The sequence below is a fragment of the Falco punctatus genome (assembly GCF_963210335.1).
Source record: "Falco punctatus genome assembly, chromosome: 9".
In the NCBI taxonomy this organism is placed as follows: Eukaryota; Metazoa; Chordata; class Aves; order Falconiformes; family Falconidae; genus Falco; species Falco punctatus.
In genome coordinates, this window is record NC_137589.1 from 46,389,347 (window position 1) to 46,406,493 (window position 17,147).

At 46.1% G+C, this 17,147-nt stretch overlaps 1 protein-coding gene across 3 annotated transcripts in view; it reads left to right on the top strand.

Annotated features, from left to right (window-relative positions):
* The first annotated feature begins 11,258 nt into the window (after nucleotides 1-11,258).
* Nucleotides 11,259-17,147, top strand: part of COL5A1 (collagen type V alpha 1 chain) — a 160,312-nt gene continuing 154,423 nt past the window's right edge. For all 3 annotated transcript variants that reach the window (XM_080400825.1, XM_080400826.1, XM_080400827.1), the window contains exon 1: nucleotides 11,259-11,600. In XM_080400825.1, coding sequence (XP_080256951.1) covers nucleotides 11,501-11,600 — 100 coding nt within the window. In that variant the 5' untranslated portion in view covers nucleotides 11,259-11,500. The remainder of the gene's footprint in view (nucleotides 11,601-17,147) is intronic.

Sequence of the window (17,147 nt, forward strand, 5' to 3'; positions counted from 1 at the left end):
ATCAGAGGCAGGCTAAACAGCTGTGATGAAAAATAAAGTTATTTGGAAGTTGGAGTGCCCTTGCAATTGAATGCAACTTAGGAAAGGGGTTGTTTTAATAATTTTTCTTCAGGAATTGAGCACCTCTTTTTCCAGTTGTAAAAAGCCTGTTTGCACATGACGGGCATTTGGAGTAAAAGCTATTTTACTTCAGTGATGCAGCATGAGTGCAATGAATGCAAGGATGGGCATAGCCCTGAGGGTTTCAGTTATTAGTGTTGAAAGCATTGATGGGGAAAAAGAAATGTGGTATCAGACCCTGCATATTGAGGATCTCGGCTTGCAATACCACTCGTTGAAAGCTGGGCTGATCTGCAGTAACTCTTGGTGTGGCAGTTTATTCCAAAGGACTGGATTCCTGCAAGGCTGCCCCAAAACCAGTGGGACGTGGGAGGGTCTTAAGCACAGGTTGGCATTGGTACCTGTGGGCTTTCCAACACTGTAGAGCCTAAACTAGTATTGGTTTCCTCCCGGTATCTTTAAACACCAAAGGAAATAGCTTTGTGCTGAGTGTCTGTTCCCTTTTGAGGGAAAATGCAATTCCAGAGGTGTAAGAAAGGGGAAAAAAATATATATCAAAAGGGTAGAATGCTTTCATGACATAATGTCAGTGATGTGACTTGCCAGTCCAAACTTGGCTGGCATATTGCTACAGTAAGCTGTATCCGCTGGGTAAGCAAATGGTGTCACCCTCTTCCCAGATCCCAAACAACCTCCTCAATGTGTAGGCAGCAGCCGCTGATCCTCACGGAACAAATATGTCCCCTTCCAACACAAGAGACAACACAAGGTTCTTTGATTCCTCCTAATTGCATTTCAGTGTTTGTGGCCCAATTGTACGGTTTCTGCAGAAGTTCAGCAATTTTGGTTGCTGGCTTCCTCTCCTTGCTGACCTACAAATACCAGTTTTCAGGGAAAGATTTATGAGCAGCATGAAATTACCATCTTGTAAAGCACAAATCACAGCTATAAATAGGGGTCTGGAATATGCACAGAAACCCCAAGGGAATAGTGACTCTTGCTTTGTGCAGGACAGCCCTGCTAACCCAGGTTGAGGAGGAGACCAGTGCCTTGACTCTTGTAAATGGGCAGAGCGCCAGCCAGCCTTCCCTTAATCCATATCCTCGCAAGGATGGAAATAACATCTGGCCGGACTGACAGTAGTCAGGCTTTATAGTAACGGAGAGCTCTGAAAACTGAACCTTCTCAAGCCTTGTATGCATTTATCTTCCTTTCCAGAACATTAGTAGGCAGAGTTTGTTTTCAGTGAGTTATTTAGCAGAAAGAGGGATTAGACCTTGGGCTAGCATTGATTAACCCCTGCATGTTGAGTTGTTTAACAGCATAATGGATTAGTCATGTTTGCTGGTGACCTTTGTCAATTGAATGCTTCATCTGAAGACTCTTCTGTCTTTTTAAATACACAGATCCTTAAAAGTGGAATCGGCCATCCCTCTGGTGAATAGCTGGTTTAACAAAGCACAGGACTGAGGCGAATAGTCCCAGAATTTCTGATCTTAGGTTTGACATTGTGGGAGCCTCACTCGTGCAGCTGGCTACTTGGTGCTGCCTGTAGAATGGATCAGTAAGTTTTTAAAGTCCTGCATGAAAGCTGTATACGAGCTGGAAATAAATTGTTGTCTGAAAGGAAAATCATTTCTGGAAAAGGACTGGATTTTCTGTGGATCTCGTGGAAGATTGTGGAGTGAGAGTCCACTTAGCAATAAGATTTAACATCACCCTGGAAATGAAATTGCAGTCATGTTTGGTGATTAAGTAGTTGACTACTTTTCACTTAAAGGAAGGGATGGGGGCAGAGATGCTGTGAGCATAAATTCATGAAGCCTTGTTGCCTTTGATGGAGCCTTGTCAATTAAAATCAGCTGAGCAACTGATGTGGGTAATATACATATATTTCTGCTGCTGAAGCTAGGGACTAAGGGGGAGGAAAAACTGCTCAATGGGACCAAACAGGATACCAAGAAAAGCATTTTAAAGTGCAAGAAGGTACTGATGGCAATTTCAGAGCTGCCAGAAGGGTATAAAGGGCCCTTACATAAGTCAGCCTTGGACCCAGTATAATGTCTAAAATGGTGTCTCCTCAGATCTTCCATTCCCTCAGCAGTGCCATGAGGAAGCTGCTATACTTGACTTTTCAAGCAAAAGACCTTCTCACTGCAGCCAGGAGTTCTTTCTGGGCTTGCTTTGCTGCAGAACAAGTGAGGTCAAGAAGTTTGTTTGGTTTGCTAAAAAAAAAAATAAAAATACTCTAGTTCAAACAAGACTTAATTCATTGAAGCCCCATGGCCTCTGTGAAACATGAATCCCCCTGGCCTCTTGATTTATGAATACAATCCATGGGGAAGCCTCACCAGAGGAAAACAAGCTGTATGATGGGTAAATAAAAGGCATTGGGGCAGGAAAGGGTTAAAGACACCCATAAATGTGGAAGCCATGCAGCTGGAAGGTGTAATGAGTTGTCAAGGGCTCTGCCCTCCCAGAGGGACTTTGCTTCTGTGGAGGGGGATTTGATGCCCTTTAGCAGAGGGTTTGGGACAGGTCTGCCATGGCCCTGTGCTTTTGATTTGTTTGTATGAATCTGAATAGGCTTGATAAGGGGGGGGGGGGAGATAATCTATAGCATCATCCTGAGGCTGTGTGTTTCAGAGGTGGAAGGGACTGAACCAGGTGAGCAGCTATCAGGGCTGGGTCCTGGGGAAGGGGCAGGACCCAGCTGAGTGTCCCAGCCCTCCCGTTCAGGATGCGCTGCCAAATCCCTATTGTTGTGATCACCAGCAGTAAAAAAAAAAAAAAGCACATCTGGTCCTAATCAGAACCACATGAATCTCTATGCCAGCTTAATCTCCCCCAAATGTTAATTACGCAGATATCTATTTCTTAGTGTTTAGGAATTGTCTATACCCATTAGATGTCTGGGGGTTTCTCTGTATACATCTGCAGGACCTCTAATAAGCACAGTGCTGCTTCACAGGGCTAATAAAATTGCACAGAGTGACAAAGCTCTGGCTGTGATTGCACTTTGATGTTGGGTATGGTGATACAGAAACCCTTCAAACCCAACAAGATAGTCATAATGTACAGGGCAAGAAAAAGTTCTCTGAGAGATCTTGCCCTCTGGACAGGGAGCTACAGGCAAAAAAAAAAAAGTAAGCCAATAGTGTTTATATACATATAGCTTTATAGCTTATGTTTTCAGAAAAGTATGGTCTAGTTGCAATTCAAAGATGGAAAGCACAGTCTGTCTGCTACCCATTTCCAGACACAGTTGCTTTTTAATGCCCCAGGAAAGAACAATTAGGGCTATTTTTTTTCTGGGTCAGATCCTCAAAGGGATGTGGAATGCTGGTAGAGTATTTTGCACTGCTGATCTTGAAGATAGAATGTGTGGCCAAACTTCCTTGGACTTCCATGAAGCGTGTCTAAGAAATGTAAAAATAATTTTTTAAAAAAATCACATATAAAATATGTAGACAGGAGGCTTTAGGATACTGCCTTGGTCTGGAATTGAACTGGGAACAAAAGCAGGCCTGTAATAAAAAAAAAATGATCAAGACATCCTGTAAGAGGTGATGAACCAATCTGCAGTTTCAGATAGCTGTAAAACCTGATAACAATTTCAGAAGAGTGCAATGCTATAGAAAGACACCAGCACCAGAAGGTATCGTCCCCAAAGCGGTAGCTGAGCATCTATTGTAGAAATATGGTTGATACATGGGTGCTGCACCCTGCAAACCCAGCTGAAGTAGGAGGCTGAGACTGGAGCATGGACCAGGGCATGGACTGGAGCAGGGCTAGGGTGAGCTGCTGTGGGATATTGGTGCTTAATCTGGATGTACAAGCGCTGTACCTCTAGTTAAAAATGTTAACGATCTGGCACCTTGTTTTGGCCAAGGTCTGTACCTTTGGCCATGCTGTCTGGCTCTCCCCAGTGCTCCCCAAACTGGGAAAGTCATCAGTGGGGAGAAAGCAGAAGTTACTGTGGGGACTTGTAGAAAGGTGCTGATTCATCTGAGAAGGTGACTTACTGGAAACACTGAACAGACAGAAGTAAAAATCAGTCATGTTAGAGACCACTTGATAGCTGGATTGGATTCCTCGAGTGATTCATCCACAAAAATGACTGCTTTGCCTGACACTTTCTTTCCCCTCTCTATTTAGAAAGTAGCTTAGACGTACAAAGACTGTTGCCTGTTGTCTGAATTGCTTTTTGATGGCTGGGTGGTGCACATAGCATCCTTGTACTCTCATAATTTCTAAACCACTACTTCAAGGGGGAGAAGACAAAATGAAGGGTTTTGTCTCTGCAGAAGCCCTCGGTGGAATGAACCTGTAATCTTGTGAAATCAAAGGGGAATCTATGGAATGTGCCATTTTTGGTATAGTTAATGAAACAAAATTATAAATGGAAATAGCTGTCTGGAAATTGTTACATGGTTAATTGACAGAAATATTAGAGAAGGGAAAATGTGGATGAGAATTATTTGGTAAAATAAAATCTCTAAGCTTTAACTTGTTCTGCTTTTTTTGAGGAAGGACTGCAGGATGGAAGGACCATCAGCTGATGCAACCAAAACGTACTGGGATGCTTTAAGCAGTTACTAGACCTGCGCAGAATAATTCACAAATTATGCTAATTTTGGGTGTGCTTGGACATGTGTAGAACATACAGATTTTTTGTTTCGTTAGATCTCATGGGGACAAATCCTTTTTTTTTTGTCAGTTTGTGTGTATGGGTGGAAAACGTAGCAAACGACATTCCTTATCCTGAAGCATGTACCGTTATCACAGGCAAAATGGGCAGAGGGGCTGCTGGGGTGTCTCGTACATGCCAACGACCCACTTGCTCAATGGTGGGAGCAGGAGCCACGAGGCTTGTCTTCGTGCTGTGACCACATTTTCCTGTGAAATCAATCCAAATTATTTCAGGATTACTGAGCTGCGGAAACCATCAGTGGGAAAGATCTCTGGTCACCCAACCCACTCCCATGCCAGTGCAGGATTGTTCCCAACAGCGTACACGTTTATCCAGACGGCTTTGATATGACTCAGGCAGTGGGATGTTTTCACTGCTTCTTTCAAGGAACTCTAACAGATCTTCTATGGTTGAGGAGATCTTAATGTAAGGATTTTTTTCCTGACATCTTGGGCTGAATTTTGCACTATTTAATTCCCATCCAGCATTCCCATGCATGCCCTAACCTTTAAGTGTTTGGTGCCCTCACATACGCACAGGTAGCACACACTTGTTGCATGGGCTGCTTTGGAGAGTACAGAGCTCTGGAACAGTCCTAAAATCCCCCAAAGAAATTCAAAGACAACTTTAGAGATGGATCTTTCTAAGAAAGCTCTGCAGGGAAGAAGCTGGGTTGCTGTGCTTCAAAAGCTATTCCATATGCTATAGACCAAGACTTACACAGAATAAGTAGTCAGCAGAAGTTGTATCCCAGCACTTCGAGCAATTTGTATTTTGGATTGAGGGCTTTCTTGGGTAGGACTCTAGTGCACATCTCATTAGGAATGAGCTTGGCTCAAAGAAGCTAATTGTAGCTAATGTGGTAGGGGAAAACCAATTACTGGCTTTTTCCTTGGTGCGACACCAAATCTTGCTTATGCTTAGAAGCTACCAAAGATGTTTTTTTTACTAATATGAAGTAACTATACAAGGAATGTTTGCCAAAAATAGCCTGGTGATTGGTTGAAGAGGTAGGTAATGAGGGAAGGTTACTGGGGCACAATTAACACCTGTCCTGGTATTATTTCAGAAAATGTAAGGCAGCAGGTGACCTCAGTTCTCAAAACTACCAGCACATCTACTTATCTGTATTTCTGGAGTAACAGGGAGGGGGAAACCCCAAACCTGGGGAAAAATACCAACATTTTTTCCTGGGGAAAAATATCTAAAGCCTTCCTTGTGAAAGGCTTGAAAATGAACACCACAGTGGTCCGGCTGAAAACATTCCTAACAGGCATCCAAGCTCAGCCCCTGCAGCCAGATGTTGCTGGGTGACTTTGGACCTGTGCATAAGCTTTGTGGTTTGGGCTCACCTTCAATCTTCAGGCATGATTGCGATGGACAAACTGGAGCTAGAAAATGAACTCTGTATTCAACAAAACCTTCGCTGGGGTCAGTGAGAGTTTAGTCCAAGTCACTTTGGGACTTCTTCATTTTTTGACCCTTGTGAAGATCATAGGGTAAGTCACAGGTCTTTGTTAATGTGCAGCCTTGTGGTTTAATGTAACTCTTTCTGTAGCACCAAGGATTATCTCCCTCAAGTCTAGACAGATTATACAGGGTTTAGCCTGGGCCATTGACTGCAGATCATAGGGCATGAGGAAATAAAACACAGGGATATGAAGAGGGAATGGCAACTCCTACCAGTCTTCCAGGCTGGCTCTGGGCACGGAGAGGAGCTAGACGAAAGGGGAAGAAGGTGAACTGAGTTCATCCTCCTCAATAGGCACCGTGGTGCAATTTGTCCTTCTGCATTTAATAGATCAGTGTGGTTCAGACACATACAAGGCTTGGAGTTGTTTCACATGAAGCTGAAGAGAAGGCAACAACACTGGAAAAAGAGGAGGAGTGGAAAGTCTGTTTTCTTTATAATGTTATTTCCTCTATTAAACCTCTTTGACTATGAAACATTTAAACATACAAAAAACAAATCCCACCTTGTGTTGGTGGATCTTTCCACTGATGGGACTTGTCCTGGTGCCACCTCATGGCAAAAATCAGATTTGAATTTCCACCAGAGCAGCTGGGATCTGGGAGAATTGGCTGTCCAGCTCTTCTTCTCACAGCACTGTGTCTGTTTTGCAAAGAAACTGGCCTGCAGAGCCCAAACAGGTGCTTAACCATGGGAGTGGTGGTTTTATTTCTGTGTTATGTTATTTATTTTTTCTTCCTTCCTGGTTGGAAAATCCTTAACTCTTTCTAGAGCTGTAAATTTTTCATGCATGGGAGGTACCTGTTGAATCTATTCACTGTGTCACCAGCCAGCCTGGAGTCTTAGATGGAACACAGCAGTATCTGCTCTGCATGTTTGGTATTGCCTGATCACTTGCAATATTGGTGGTGTTGTGTTGTGAATCACCATGTTCTAGAAATGCAGATTTCAAAACAATGTTTTTGGAAAGGTTTTGGGGTGTTGGGGAAGCTGCTGCCACACGGCAGCTCTTCAACAAGATGGGGATGGATGTGAACAGTCCTGGATAGTGCAGTAAATGCTTTGGTCAGATTAAAGATTGTATGGAGCACTGAGGCTTGAGACTGTGTTCAGTTTTGGGATACCAGATATGGTGCTTCTGCTGTGGGTAAATGGATACCTTTATTTGTCAAGTTGCTCAATCCAAAATGTTTCAGTAGTACTAAATTCTCATGTGTGTTTTTTTTCTGAAGCTGAGCAATCATTTCCATGGCAAGAGGTGTGAGATCATAAGTCAGGATTGTGACTTCAGCATAAGGCAATTCATAAAATTTGAGTTAGGCGTGGGGATATAACTGTTTATACGTTTGTAAAGAGTAAAGGCAGACAGTAAGACTGCAGAGGAAAACAGTCTTTTCAGATACATGTGCTCTTCATAAACAGTATTTGAAATCATTCCTGAGAGCAGCTGTCTTTCCTGGTTATTTATGCAATAGTTCAGGTAACTCTAAGAAAGTCTCATTTTTCAGTCTGTTATCATCAGCTGGTCATAGGGTATAACTGCTTTATCAGTAACACTTAGGGCTATTTTTTCTGATTATCCCAATATTTCTTTTCAAACTACAGAGTAATGGCCTTTTGGGGCTTTTGGCTGAATGCTTATGTCTGGCTTCATAGCATATACACTGTTTTGGAAAAAAATTACCTATGTATTGTAAGCTTTTTTGAAAGCTCACAAATGTGTCCTCTGTCCTATAAAGAACAGCCAGCTGGGCTCAAGATGCATTTAGTCATGAAAATACTTCTATAAACTGCTGTTCCTTAAAGATATTTGGCCATCTGCCACTGCTGCACTGTATTCCTTTGGCTGTTCAGATGTTACCCCAACTGGCTGCTGGAGGGATTTCGGAGTTGGTGTTGACCAAGCCAGCTCATGTAAACCTACCTGGAGTTTGCACCACCAGATGATCCAGCCTGCTCCAACTCCGTGGTTGGTGCTTTAAACTTGGCAAGTAGATGCTGGAATTTTCCAGTTTGCCATTACAAGCTGATTTCTGTGTTTCCCTGTTATTGTCAAGGAGGGGCAAACAGGTCTGTGCAAGCTTTGAAATCACCTGGAAACTCAGACTTACTACTTGGCAAAATCTCCCTGGGCCAGGTTTTCAAGTGGTGTAAAGCAAAGTTGCTTTGCATCTGATGTGGGTCCAGGTTTGGGTAATCTGGTTTGCTTCTGGAGTTGAGAGCCCTTGGAAAATGGGTGGTGGGTGAGTGAGTGTACTGCTCTGAGCTGCTTTTATTTCCTTGTCTGCAGCGCTCTTGATGCTTTTAGGTATCCCCCTTCTTACAGCTGTATGCCTCTGGAAGGGCAGGGAATGTCAGTGCTTTGGTTACAGCGTGCAGGTGTTACTGGGATTTTCATTTGCAGCTGGAGAGGACAAAACAGGGTCTCATTCCAAAACAATGAGCTGTTTGTATGATCAGAAATGCCAGTCTGGGATGAGAAGACCCAGGATCCTGGCATTTGTGTAACGGGGGCCGAAATCGGACACCCCTGCTGTCAGCGGGGCTGGTAGTGCTTCTCAAGGGTGACTAGACATCCACAGAAATACTGTGGCTCAAGTTATTACTTTGTTATCATAATAAGAAGGGTTACTGGGAAGGGGAGGGTATTTGCAACCCACGGGGTCTGCTGGTGCTTTTGGCTGTCCTAGTTCCACATCCATATGCCTGGGATGCTTCGTGGTCCACACAAATGGGAAGAAAAGGATCTGTCGTGCAGTGTCTGTGAGCTGTGGAGTAGCTTCTCTGCCCCATACCGGAGACAGCTGTGAGCCTGTGGAAAGGGCTGTTGCTGTGAGTGGTGGGATGTTTTAAAAGCAGGAGGAAGGTGCAGTGGTGACAGATGCTGCCATTGCTGGGCTGCATCCAGTGGGTGCTCTGCAGTGGTGTTTGCAGGGCTGTGCAGGTGTTATTTGTGCTGGAAGAGCTTGCCTCCAGGCTCCTCCTGGATATGGAGAATCACTTAATTTGTCTCTCCAGCCTCTAGTCATCTGGTTACTCATGAAAGGCAAGAACTGGAAGGGCTTTTCATCTGAGAGATTTGCCCAGGAGTGCCACTGGCACCGTACCCACCTTACACGTGGCTGCAGGCAGCACATGCATGCTGCATGCCTCCTCCCAGCTCCTGACGCAGGGGCTTGCGGCCAATCTGCCTCTCACCTCCCTCTGGTGAAAGGCTCTTTCAGCAAAGAATCTCTTCTCGTGTGTGGCTCATGCTCCAGCCTTTCCAATTTCATGGGGAGGCTTGTAGGAGGGGGAGAAAGGCATCTCAACAGGTTCAGAGGTAAAGGAGAGATTTCCTACAGCCCTTCTTTCCATTGAACTGTTAGATAACTTAATCAGGCTACAAACTGAGAGGACAGGGAGCATCCCTTTCCCCTCTGTCTGGTTGGATTTGGCCTCCTGTGCTTGTAGGTTTTGGTGCATTAGTTTGATATCAGTTATCCATCCAAGTAACTTTCATTCCAACAGGTCAAAGATTTATGCTGAGTGAAAAGCTAAAGCTCAACATAAGCCTCTGTTGTGTTGAGGTCTTCCATCAGGCAGCCCAAAGCAGGGACAGGATGAGTGACCCCTGACTCATACGTTGCCCTCCTTGTACATAAATAATGTAATAAATGGAATGGCCAGTGACTGCTCAGGTGCTTTGCAGTGCTGAATGACTGAGCCTACAGACAACTGGAGTCCCGGGTAGGCAGAGTGTGGGAGCTCAGGTGATGGCAATGGTGTTTTCCCTGTGGAACGATGGAGGCCTTAAGGATGCTGCTGTGCAAGGACTGGGGATGGCTGAGGTGTTTTGGTGTGGCTCAGGGTGTAAGTCTACAGATGAAATCACTGCTCCGTGAAAAATCACTACAACTCCAACTACAAAAGTCACAGGAGCTGGGTCTGTCACCTGGATGGTGCTAGCAATGATGTTCAGGTCTTTAATGGCACTGACAAAGCAGGTATGGATACTCTTGAAAGCCTTTTTGTGAAGGGAAGAGGGCTGCCTTTGGTTGTTCTTCCTCCTCTGGTCTCCAGGTGACATGATCTTGGTTTTGTTGAGGGGTCTGCAGCATCATGTGCCACCTATTCCTACAGTGTGAGGTCTGTCTTCCTTTCCTTCAGCAGTACCCTCCCTCAGGTCCCTGGAGGGGATCTGGTGTGGGGAAGTCAATCAGCTTTTGTGTTTGTTTGTTTGTTTTTTTTTTTTTTCTCAGTCCTGTTGTAATATTGCTGTTATACAATGCCAGAACAAGTAGAATCACTTGAAGTTGATGTTTACCAGTGTGATGCATGAGCCACCACTGATGTGGGAAGGTGATCAGCGGCACAGGGAGAGGAAGAGCCTCAAGGAGCAGGACAGTGCTGGGCACCAGGACAAGCTGCGTGTGGCCAGACGGCCAGCAGCGCTTCCATCCCTTACTGTCACAGCATCCTTCAGACTGCAAAAAATCCTTTAAGATCCTCAAGTCCAGCTGTTAACCTAGGGCTGCCCAGTCCACCACTAAACCATGTCCTGAAGCGCACACACACACCCACCCAGCTGCCCCCTTGCTGGCTGGCCAGAGGGTTTTGCCACCCCAGTGCCTGGCTAGCCTGGAGGGGGGATGCCACCTTCCCCTCCCACTCCTTCCTGTTTGCACTTTTTGCACTTTTACCCTTTGCACTCACGTTTTGAGGCGGTGGCCTCTTTCAATTTTTTTTTATTTTTTCTATTCCCCCCCCCCAAAAAAAAAAAAAATCCCTGCACTTTCCATGCTTCTGCCAGCCCCAGGCCCTATCCCCGGGGGGGTCGGGAAGAGCAGGGGGCTGGGAGGAGGGGAAGGGACGGACGAGTGCGGCTGGTGCCCGTAGCCGCGGGCCGGGTGCGGGGCAGCCCCGCAGCGTTCGAACTTGCCGCGGGGCCGGGGCGGGCCGGGGGCCGGGCTGGGGCCGCTCCTCCCCGCCCTGATTTGCTGCGCGGCTCCGGGATTGACAAACTCTGCCCTTGGGTTTAAAAGAAGGAGGAAAAAAAGGGGGGTGGGGGGAGAGAAAGAAAAGTTTTGCGCTGCAGGAGCAGGCAGGGGCCGGGAGTGAGCGCGGCGGAGCCCCCCACAGCCCTCCGCCCGCCCCATGGCTTTATAAAAAGCGGCTGCTCTCCGGGGGGGGCTGGCGGGGGGGTCTGAGCGGTTTTTCTTCGCTTGTATATATTATTTTTTTTTCACCCTTTCCCCTCGAGTTGTCCCGAGCTGGTGCCCCGTTTTTTGTGGACCATGGATACGCACACGCGGTGGAAAAGGCGCAGTTGGATACGGAGCTGGTGGGTACCGGCTGCCCTGGTGCTGCTGGGTGCCCTGTCCCTCGGCCGGGCAGGTAAGGGACCCCCCGGGCCCCCCACCCCATCCCCGGGACGGTGGCGGGGAGGCGGGTGGCAGCGGGGAGGGCGAGCGGGCTGTTGTGCGGGGCAAGGCAGTTGCCTTCCCTTGCTCAGTGCATTCCGGGGCGGAAAAAAAAGGAAAAAAAAAAGAAGAAAAGAAAAAAAGACAAAAGAAAAAATATAAAAGAAAGGAGGAGAACAAAAAGAAGAAAAAAAAGGAAAAAAAAACCCCAACAAAACCCAAACCTCACCCAGCCTCCTTTAGCTGCCCGAGTCTCCGAATGCCGTTTGTCAGGGGGCCCGTAAAAGGGGGAAAAAAACCTAAAACAATAGTTTATTCGCTTTTCTTAGAGCAGAGCTGCCTGTTGCTGGGCTCTTTTTTTCTGGAGCAAAAGTCAGGATGGGTTTCTGGAGGCTCTAGGTCTTTATATATCTACGTGGATATATCTGCGAGTGCATATTTAGGCAACTGGAAACCTCTCGCCTTGCGCAGTTCCTCCTTGAGCAGAAGAAACTTTTTTTTGTCCTGCAGGAATCTGTTCCCTCTGCATCAAAGCGGCAGATCTCGCTACACAAAAGCTTTTTGCAGCTGCTTCTGCTCAGGACCCCAAGGCTCACTCTGCACACACCCCCCCACACACACCACCCCCATCCCCCCAGTCTCCCCAGCCCCAGTAAACCAGGATTTCTCCCTAAAATCCTGGAGTGTTGCAAAAGGAAAGTCTGTGAAGTACCAGATGTGCAACAGCACTAGCCACGCAGCCAGAAAAATCCTGGAATGCCTTTTTTTTTTTTTTTGTTTTCAAATTTTACAATCATACAGGAGCGAGGCTAAATACTTTTATTTCACTAATTGGCCGCTTTGGGTTTGCAGAGCGGGTTTGGAGAGCTCTGCTTTCCAAATGTCTGACTTCCCCGGGTGGGCTGTGCAATGCCAGAGCAGGGCAGATGGAGACCGGGAGGTCTGCTGGAAAAGTTTTCCCTGTGTTTTCCCAGTGTTTCCTTGAGTATGGAGCAGACACTTGGAGGCATCGGCTCTTGAAGGGCTTTTGATGTTGTATTTCAAGGGGGGGAAATGCAAAGCGGTTTGTTGGCGATGCTGATTTTTGAAATGGGAAAAGTTAAACTGAGTTCTGCAGGGTAACTCGAGAAACGGAGAAGTGCCCCGAAGAGCTGAGCTGCCTGGGATTCAACTTTCATGCTGGATTTTTGTGTGTTCTGGGTATTTTTTTCTAGGAAGCGGTGTTTGCAGGGTGGTTTGTGTGTTACCAGGACAAACACGTGTGGGATTCTGTATATAGCAGTGTGATTGCCTGAAATTATAATTTCGAGGTTGTTAAATGACCTTAAGGAAGAAAAGGTGGGCGTATGAGGAATGCTTTCATTAATGGCTTGCTTGCAAAGTCTGAGCAAGATGGAAAATTAGTTGCTAGTCAATGAATAAAATGCCTCTAGAACATCACTGTGGGAAAAACTAACGGTCGACGGAGCTACCACAAGAGTTTTGCTGTACTGCGAAAGTAAGGGACTGTTCAGAGTTCTGTGACTAGAAGAACTCTTCTATCTAGGAGTGATCCTAGCTCATTCCAAGTTCCCCTTTTGCCCAGCCAGCTTGTCAGGCTGCTCTGTTACTTTGTGTTAGTTGAAAATGAATTGTTACCAGTTCAGTTTCAAGGCAAAGATGAAAAAAATTTCCTTTTTCTGTCTATGTGAACGGTTTAATGGTTTTAGAGTATCCGTAGGCATTTTGCCTGTTGGTGAATATCCTTCAGCCAGCTTTGACAGAAGACTTAGCTCCTTTTAGTGGTACCTAGGAACTTTACTAAAACTTTTTGGTCTCGCCGCAGCGGTGGGAAGCAGAGGGCTGGCTGGAGCGAAGCTGTGGTGCGTGGCTTGAGAGTTTTTGTAGGGCCAATATGCAGCTCCAAGTAATGCCTCTTGCAATGAAAAGCTCAGTTTTCCTAATGAGCCTTTTAATGGGACATCAAATAATTTGGATGAGGGAGGAGTCAGATTGGGACTGCTGATAGCATTGACTAATGCTCTTTATCGCTCTTTTTTTTTTTTTTTAAATCTTTCTAAGTTCTCTTTGGTTTTGTTTCGGCTCAGATTGTTTGTTTCTGTTCTGTATGGAGAGGTGAATCCTCTCTGTAATCTTAAACAGCAGATTTATCAGGTGGCTCCAAAGGAAGGGGGAAGACACCTTGCAGAGAGGGTTTCCAGAAAAATAGAGAAAAATGTCAAAGGTGACACGAACTGAACTGCCTCTGAACACTGCCCTTGCAGCTCAGATTTTCCCATATCTTAACAGATGATGTCACACAAAAATCTAACCCACAGACAAAGTTGGAATCTGTCTCTGCTTTTACAAATCCCTATAAAATTAAATCAGGTTTCTGGGTGAAAATTTTTGGAAGCAGCAGTTTCCTTTAGTGGCAAAGAAAAGTGTAATAAGAATACATGGCGCGCCCTTTAAAAGAAAGAAAAATGCTGGAAATTATGAAGTATCCTGTTACCATCTGTTGCTTTTCTCCTTGGCTCTTCCCCAGTCATCTAGAATGAACTAAAAAAAAAATAATCTTTATCCAGCCAGTTAGAAGTGTTTTGTTTAATATTTTGCCAATCAAAAGTGTTGATATTGTTTTACAAGAAGAAATATGACTTTATAAGTCTGGAATTGGTGGCGCATCTGATTTCCAGTGTAAAACCTGGATTGTGCTGTCAATGAATTGCCAGATTGGAACACGGCTTTAACTTAAAAGCACCCAGCTGTTGAACATGCCCCGGCCAGGGGACGCAGCAGAGGCATTCAGCTGAGGTAATATATTATTCTCCCATGTAAGCTGGGGTCAAGAGGGAAACTTTGCTGACCCTTCCCTTCGAGTTGGTTTTTGAAGGCTGCTCCCGTGCTCGCTGCCCTGCGGTGCTGTAGCCATGCTGGATGTGGGAGCTGGTTTCAGAGTCGCGGCCAACAAGATGGCTCCCACCAAAGCTGATGGGAATTTTAGCTCTTCAGTCTGAAGCATCACAGTGTTGCCTGGGCGATCGCTTACTGAGGATTGACGAAATTCCGTTTCATCTCTGGTCTTTAGGGGTAGCTCTAAGGCAAAAACCTGCTGAAGAGTTGCTAATTCTTGGCATACAAAGAGGGACAAAAGTGTGGACTTGCCCGCTGGCGTTGCTCGCTCAGGTCTGTAACGCAGGATCCTTCACATAGACAACTTCTTTTTACCAATAAAAAAGGTCTGTAATGCTGGATCCTCACGTATACAACCTCTTTGAACCCAATGAACAAAACTGGCTTGGTGTTACTCCTGCTGCTTGCAGACATGGTCTGCCCCAGAACAAATAGGTACCATCAAGGGGATGTGCATCCTTATTTTATATGGGTACTGTCCCTGCCCCTTACGCTTCGTTGTCAGAGATGGACTTATCAGGTTCATTCCTTTTTGAAATCTAGAGCAACTCTAACTAGTAGGTTCCTGTCTCCCCAGGGGCAGGACACAAGGAAATGGAATGAAGCTGTGTGGGAGGCTTAGACTGGACGTCAGGAAAGGCTCCTCACTGCAGGTGGCCAGGGACTGGAACAGGCTCTCCAGGGAGGTGGTCACAGCACCAAGCCCGTCAGAGTCCCAGGAGCATCTGGATGATGTCCCTGGTCATATGGTTTATTTTTAGGTAGTCCTGCGAGGAGCGAGGAGTTGGACTCTGATCCTAATGGGTCCTTTCCAACCTGAGATCTGTATGTGGTGACTTGCAGTCAGATCACAGTGTTGCAGGGGTTGTACCAACATCTGTCAGAAGCCTTTGGGGTGTAACTCGGTGATGGGGCTCCTGCTTTGATCTCCCACCTCTGTGCTGTGGGAGGGTGATGCAGATGCAGAGGCGTGAGCCTTATTCAACTGGGTGTAGCCTACTGGTAGCTCCCAAGAAAAGACAGAGTGCCATTTCTCTGTGTATGGCACCAGCAGCTGTGCTGTAGACTATGTTCAACATAAAAGTTTTAATTCTCTAGCACCTTTTCTTTTTCTCAGAGCTCCAACATGAAAATCTTTGCCACTGTCCCAGAGGCCCGGACCCTTAATGGCACGTAGATGTCCTATAACCCTCTGTAGCATGTACCCAGTTGCTTTTCTTCAGACACTGAAGATGTGGTCTGGTGCTGCCTGTCCGTCCCTGCTTTGGTGATTCAAAGTTTTCCTGTCTGTCCTGCAGCCTGGCTTAGAGTGTGTGTTCTCACAACTGCTTTGAATTACTGATCTGATCTCAAAGATGAAACAGAGCGTTGTGACAGATGCTGAGAAGCAGAAGGCGCTGCTGTGGCACATGCCAGTAACTCAGAGGCATTTGTGTGAAGCACCATTTGTAGATGCGTTTTAGGTAATCTGAGTTTTGTCTGGACTTCAGAAGTAAATCTGTGGGAGTACTTTCCAGGAAACTGCTCTTCAGTCCTGAGTTTTTCTCTTCTGTGGAGGTAAAGCGAATTAGCGATTAAGTCTTTTCAACAATTACTTTTCTTAGCTTTTTGTCTTATGCCCTGACTTTCTGACGTGCTCCCTGTGCGCTCTCTCTCCCCATGCTATCTGAATGCTGGGGCTGCACCGCAAACCTTGCCCTTCCCAAAGCAGGTGGAGGATGGATGCCAGTCACTCTTTGTGAACGTGAAAGTCTACGCTTGGGAAGACGGCACAGAGCAGCAATACTGCTGTGAACGCTTCCCCACGAGCAGATTGAGGATTAGGGGCTTTCTGGCCCAGCAAATCTACAAGGGGTAATGGAGGGGGGGAGGGGGGCGCAGACCAGCAGGTCCTTGGGGAAATGGTGTATGTAAAACAAAAAGAAAAAAGAAAAGTTCTCAAATGGAGGTATCACCATGGTGATTCATGCTTTTACTATTTATGTGTTTGTGTGGTTGCTTGTGGCTATGTCTTGGAGAGCGGTGGGACCTGGGAAAAGAGTGCAGCTGAGCCCAGCAGCTATTGGCTGGCAGCAAACGCCTCGGGTGTGGACATGGGTCCAGCACTTTGTTCAAACAAATGGTGCAGATGGGGGCTGTTTGGCCTTAAAGGACTTCCAAAGGGTCATGTTAGGGGCCTTGCTGCTTGCCGCTGGCATTAAGACAGTCTGCGTATGGCACGGTTTGGGGTGGAGGTACCCAGGTCCGGGATGATTTGGGAAGAGCGATTCCATTCGGAGCTCATGCTCTGCTGTCGCGTGAATTGACTTTGAAGTGCAGCAGCCCCTAAGACGGGGGAAATCCCTGCTGCGTTACAATATAAATTTGGCACTTCATCATGTATGTACACACTCGCCCACGTATGCTCTTGCCTGGTTTGTTTAGCAGGAGTCCTATCCTCAGGATGCAGCTATCATTTCATAAAATGAATTATGCTGCAGAGAAAGGTTTAAAACATTGTTTGGGTTCTGTTGAAGACTTGATTATAACTCTTCAGTATGTAGGTTTGGTGAATGGAAACTGCTGTTTGCAAAGAGAAGAATTGTCTGGGAAGTAAACCAGGAAGGAACCACAAAACATACCTCTT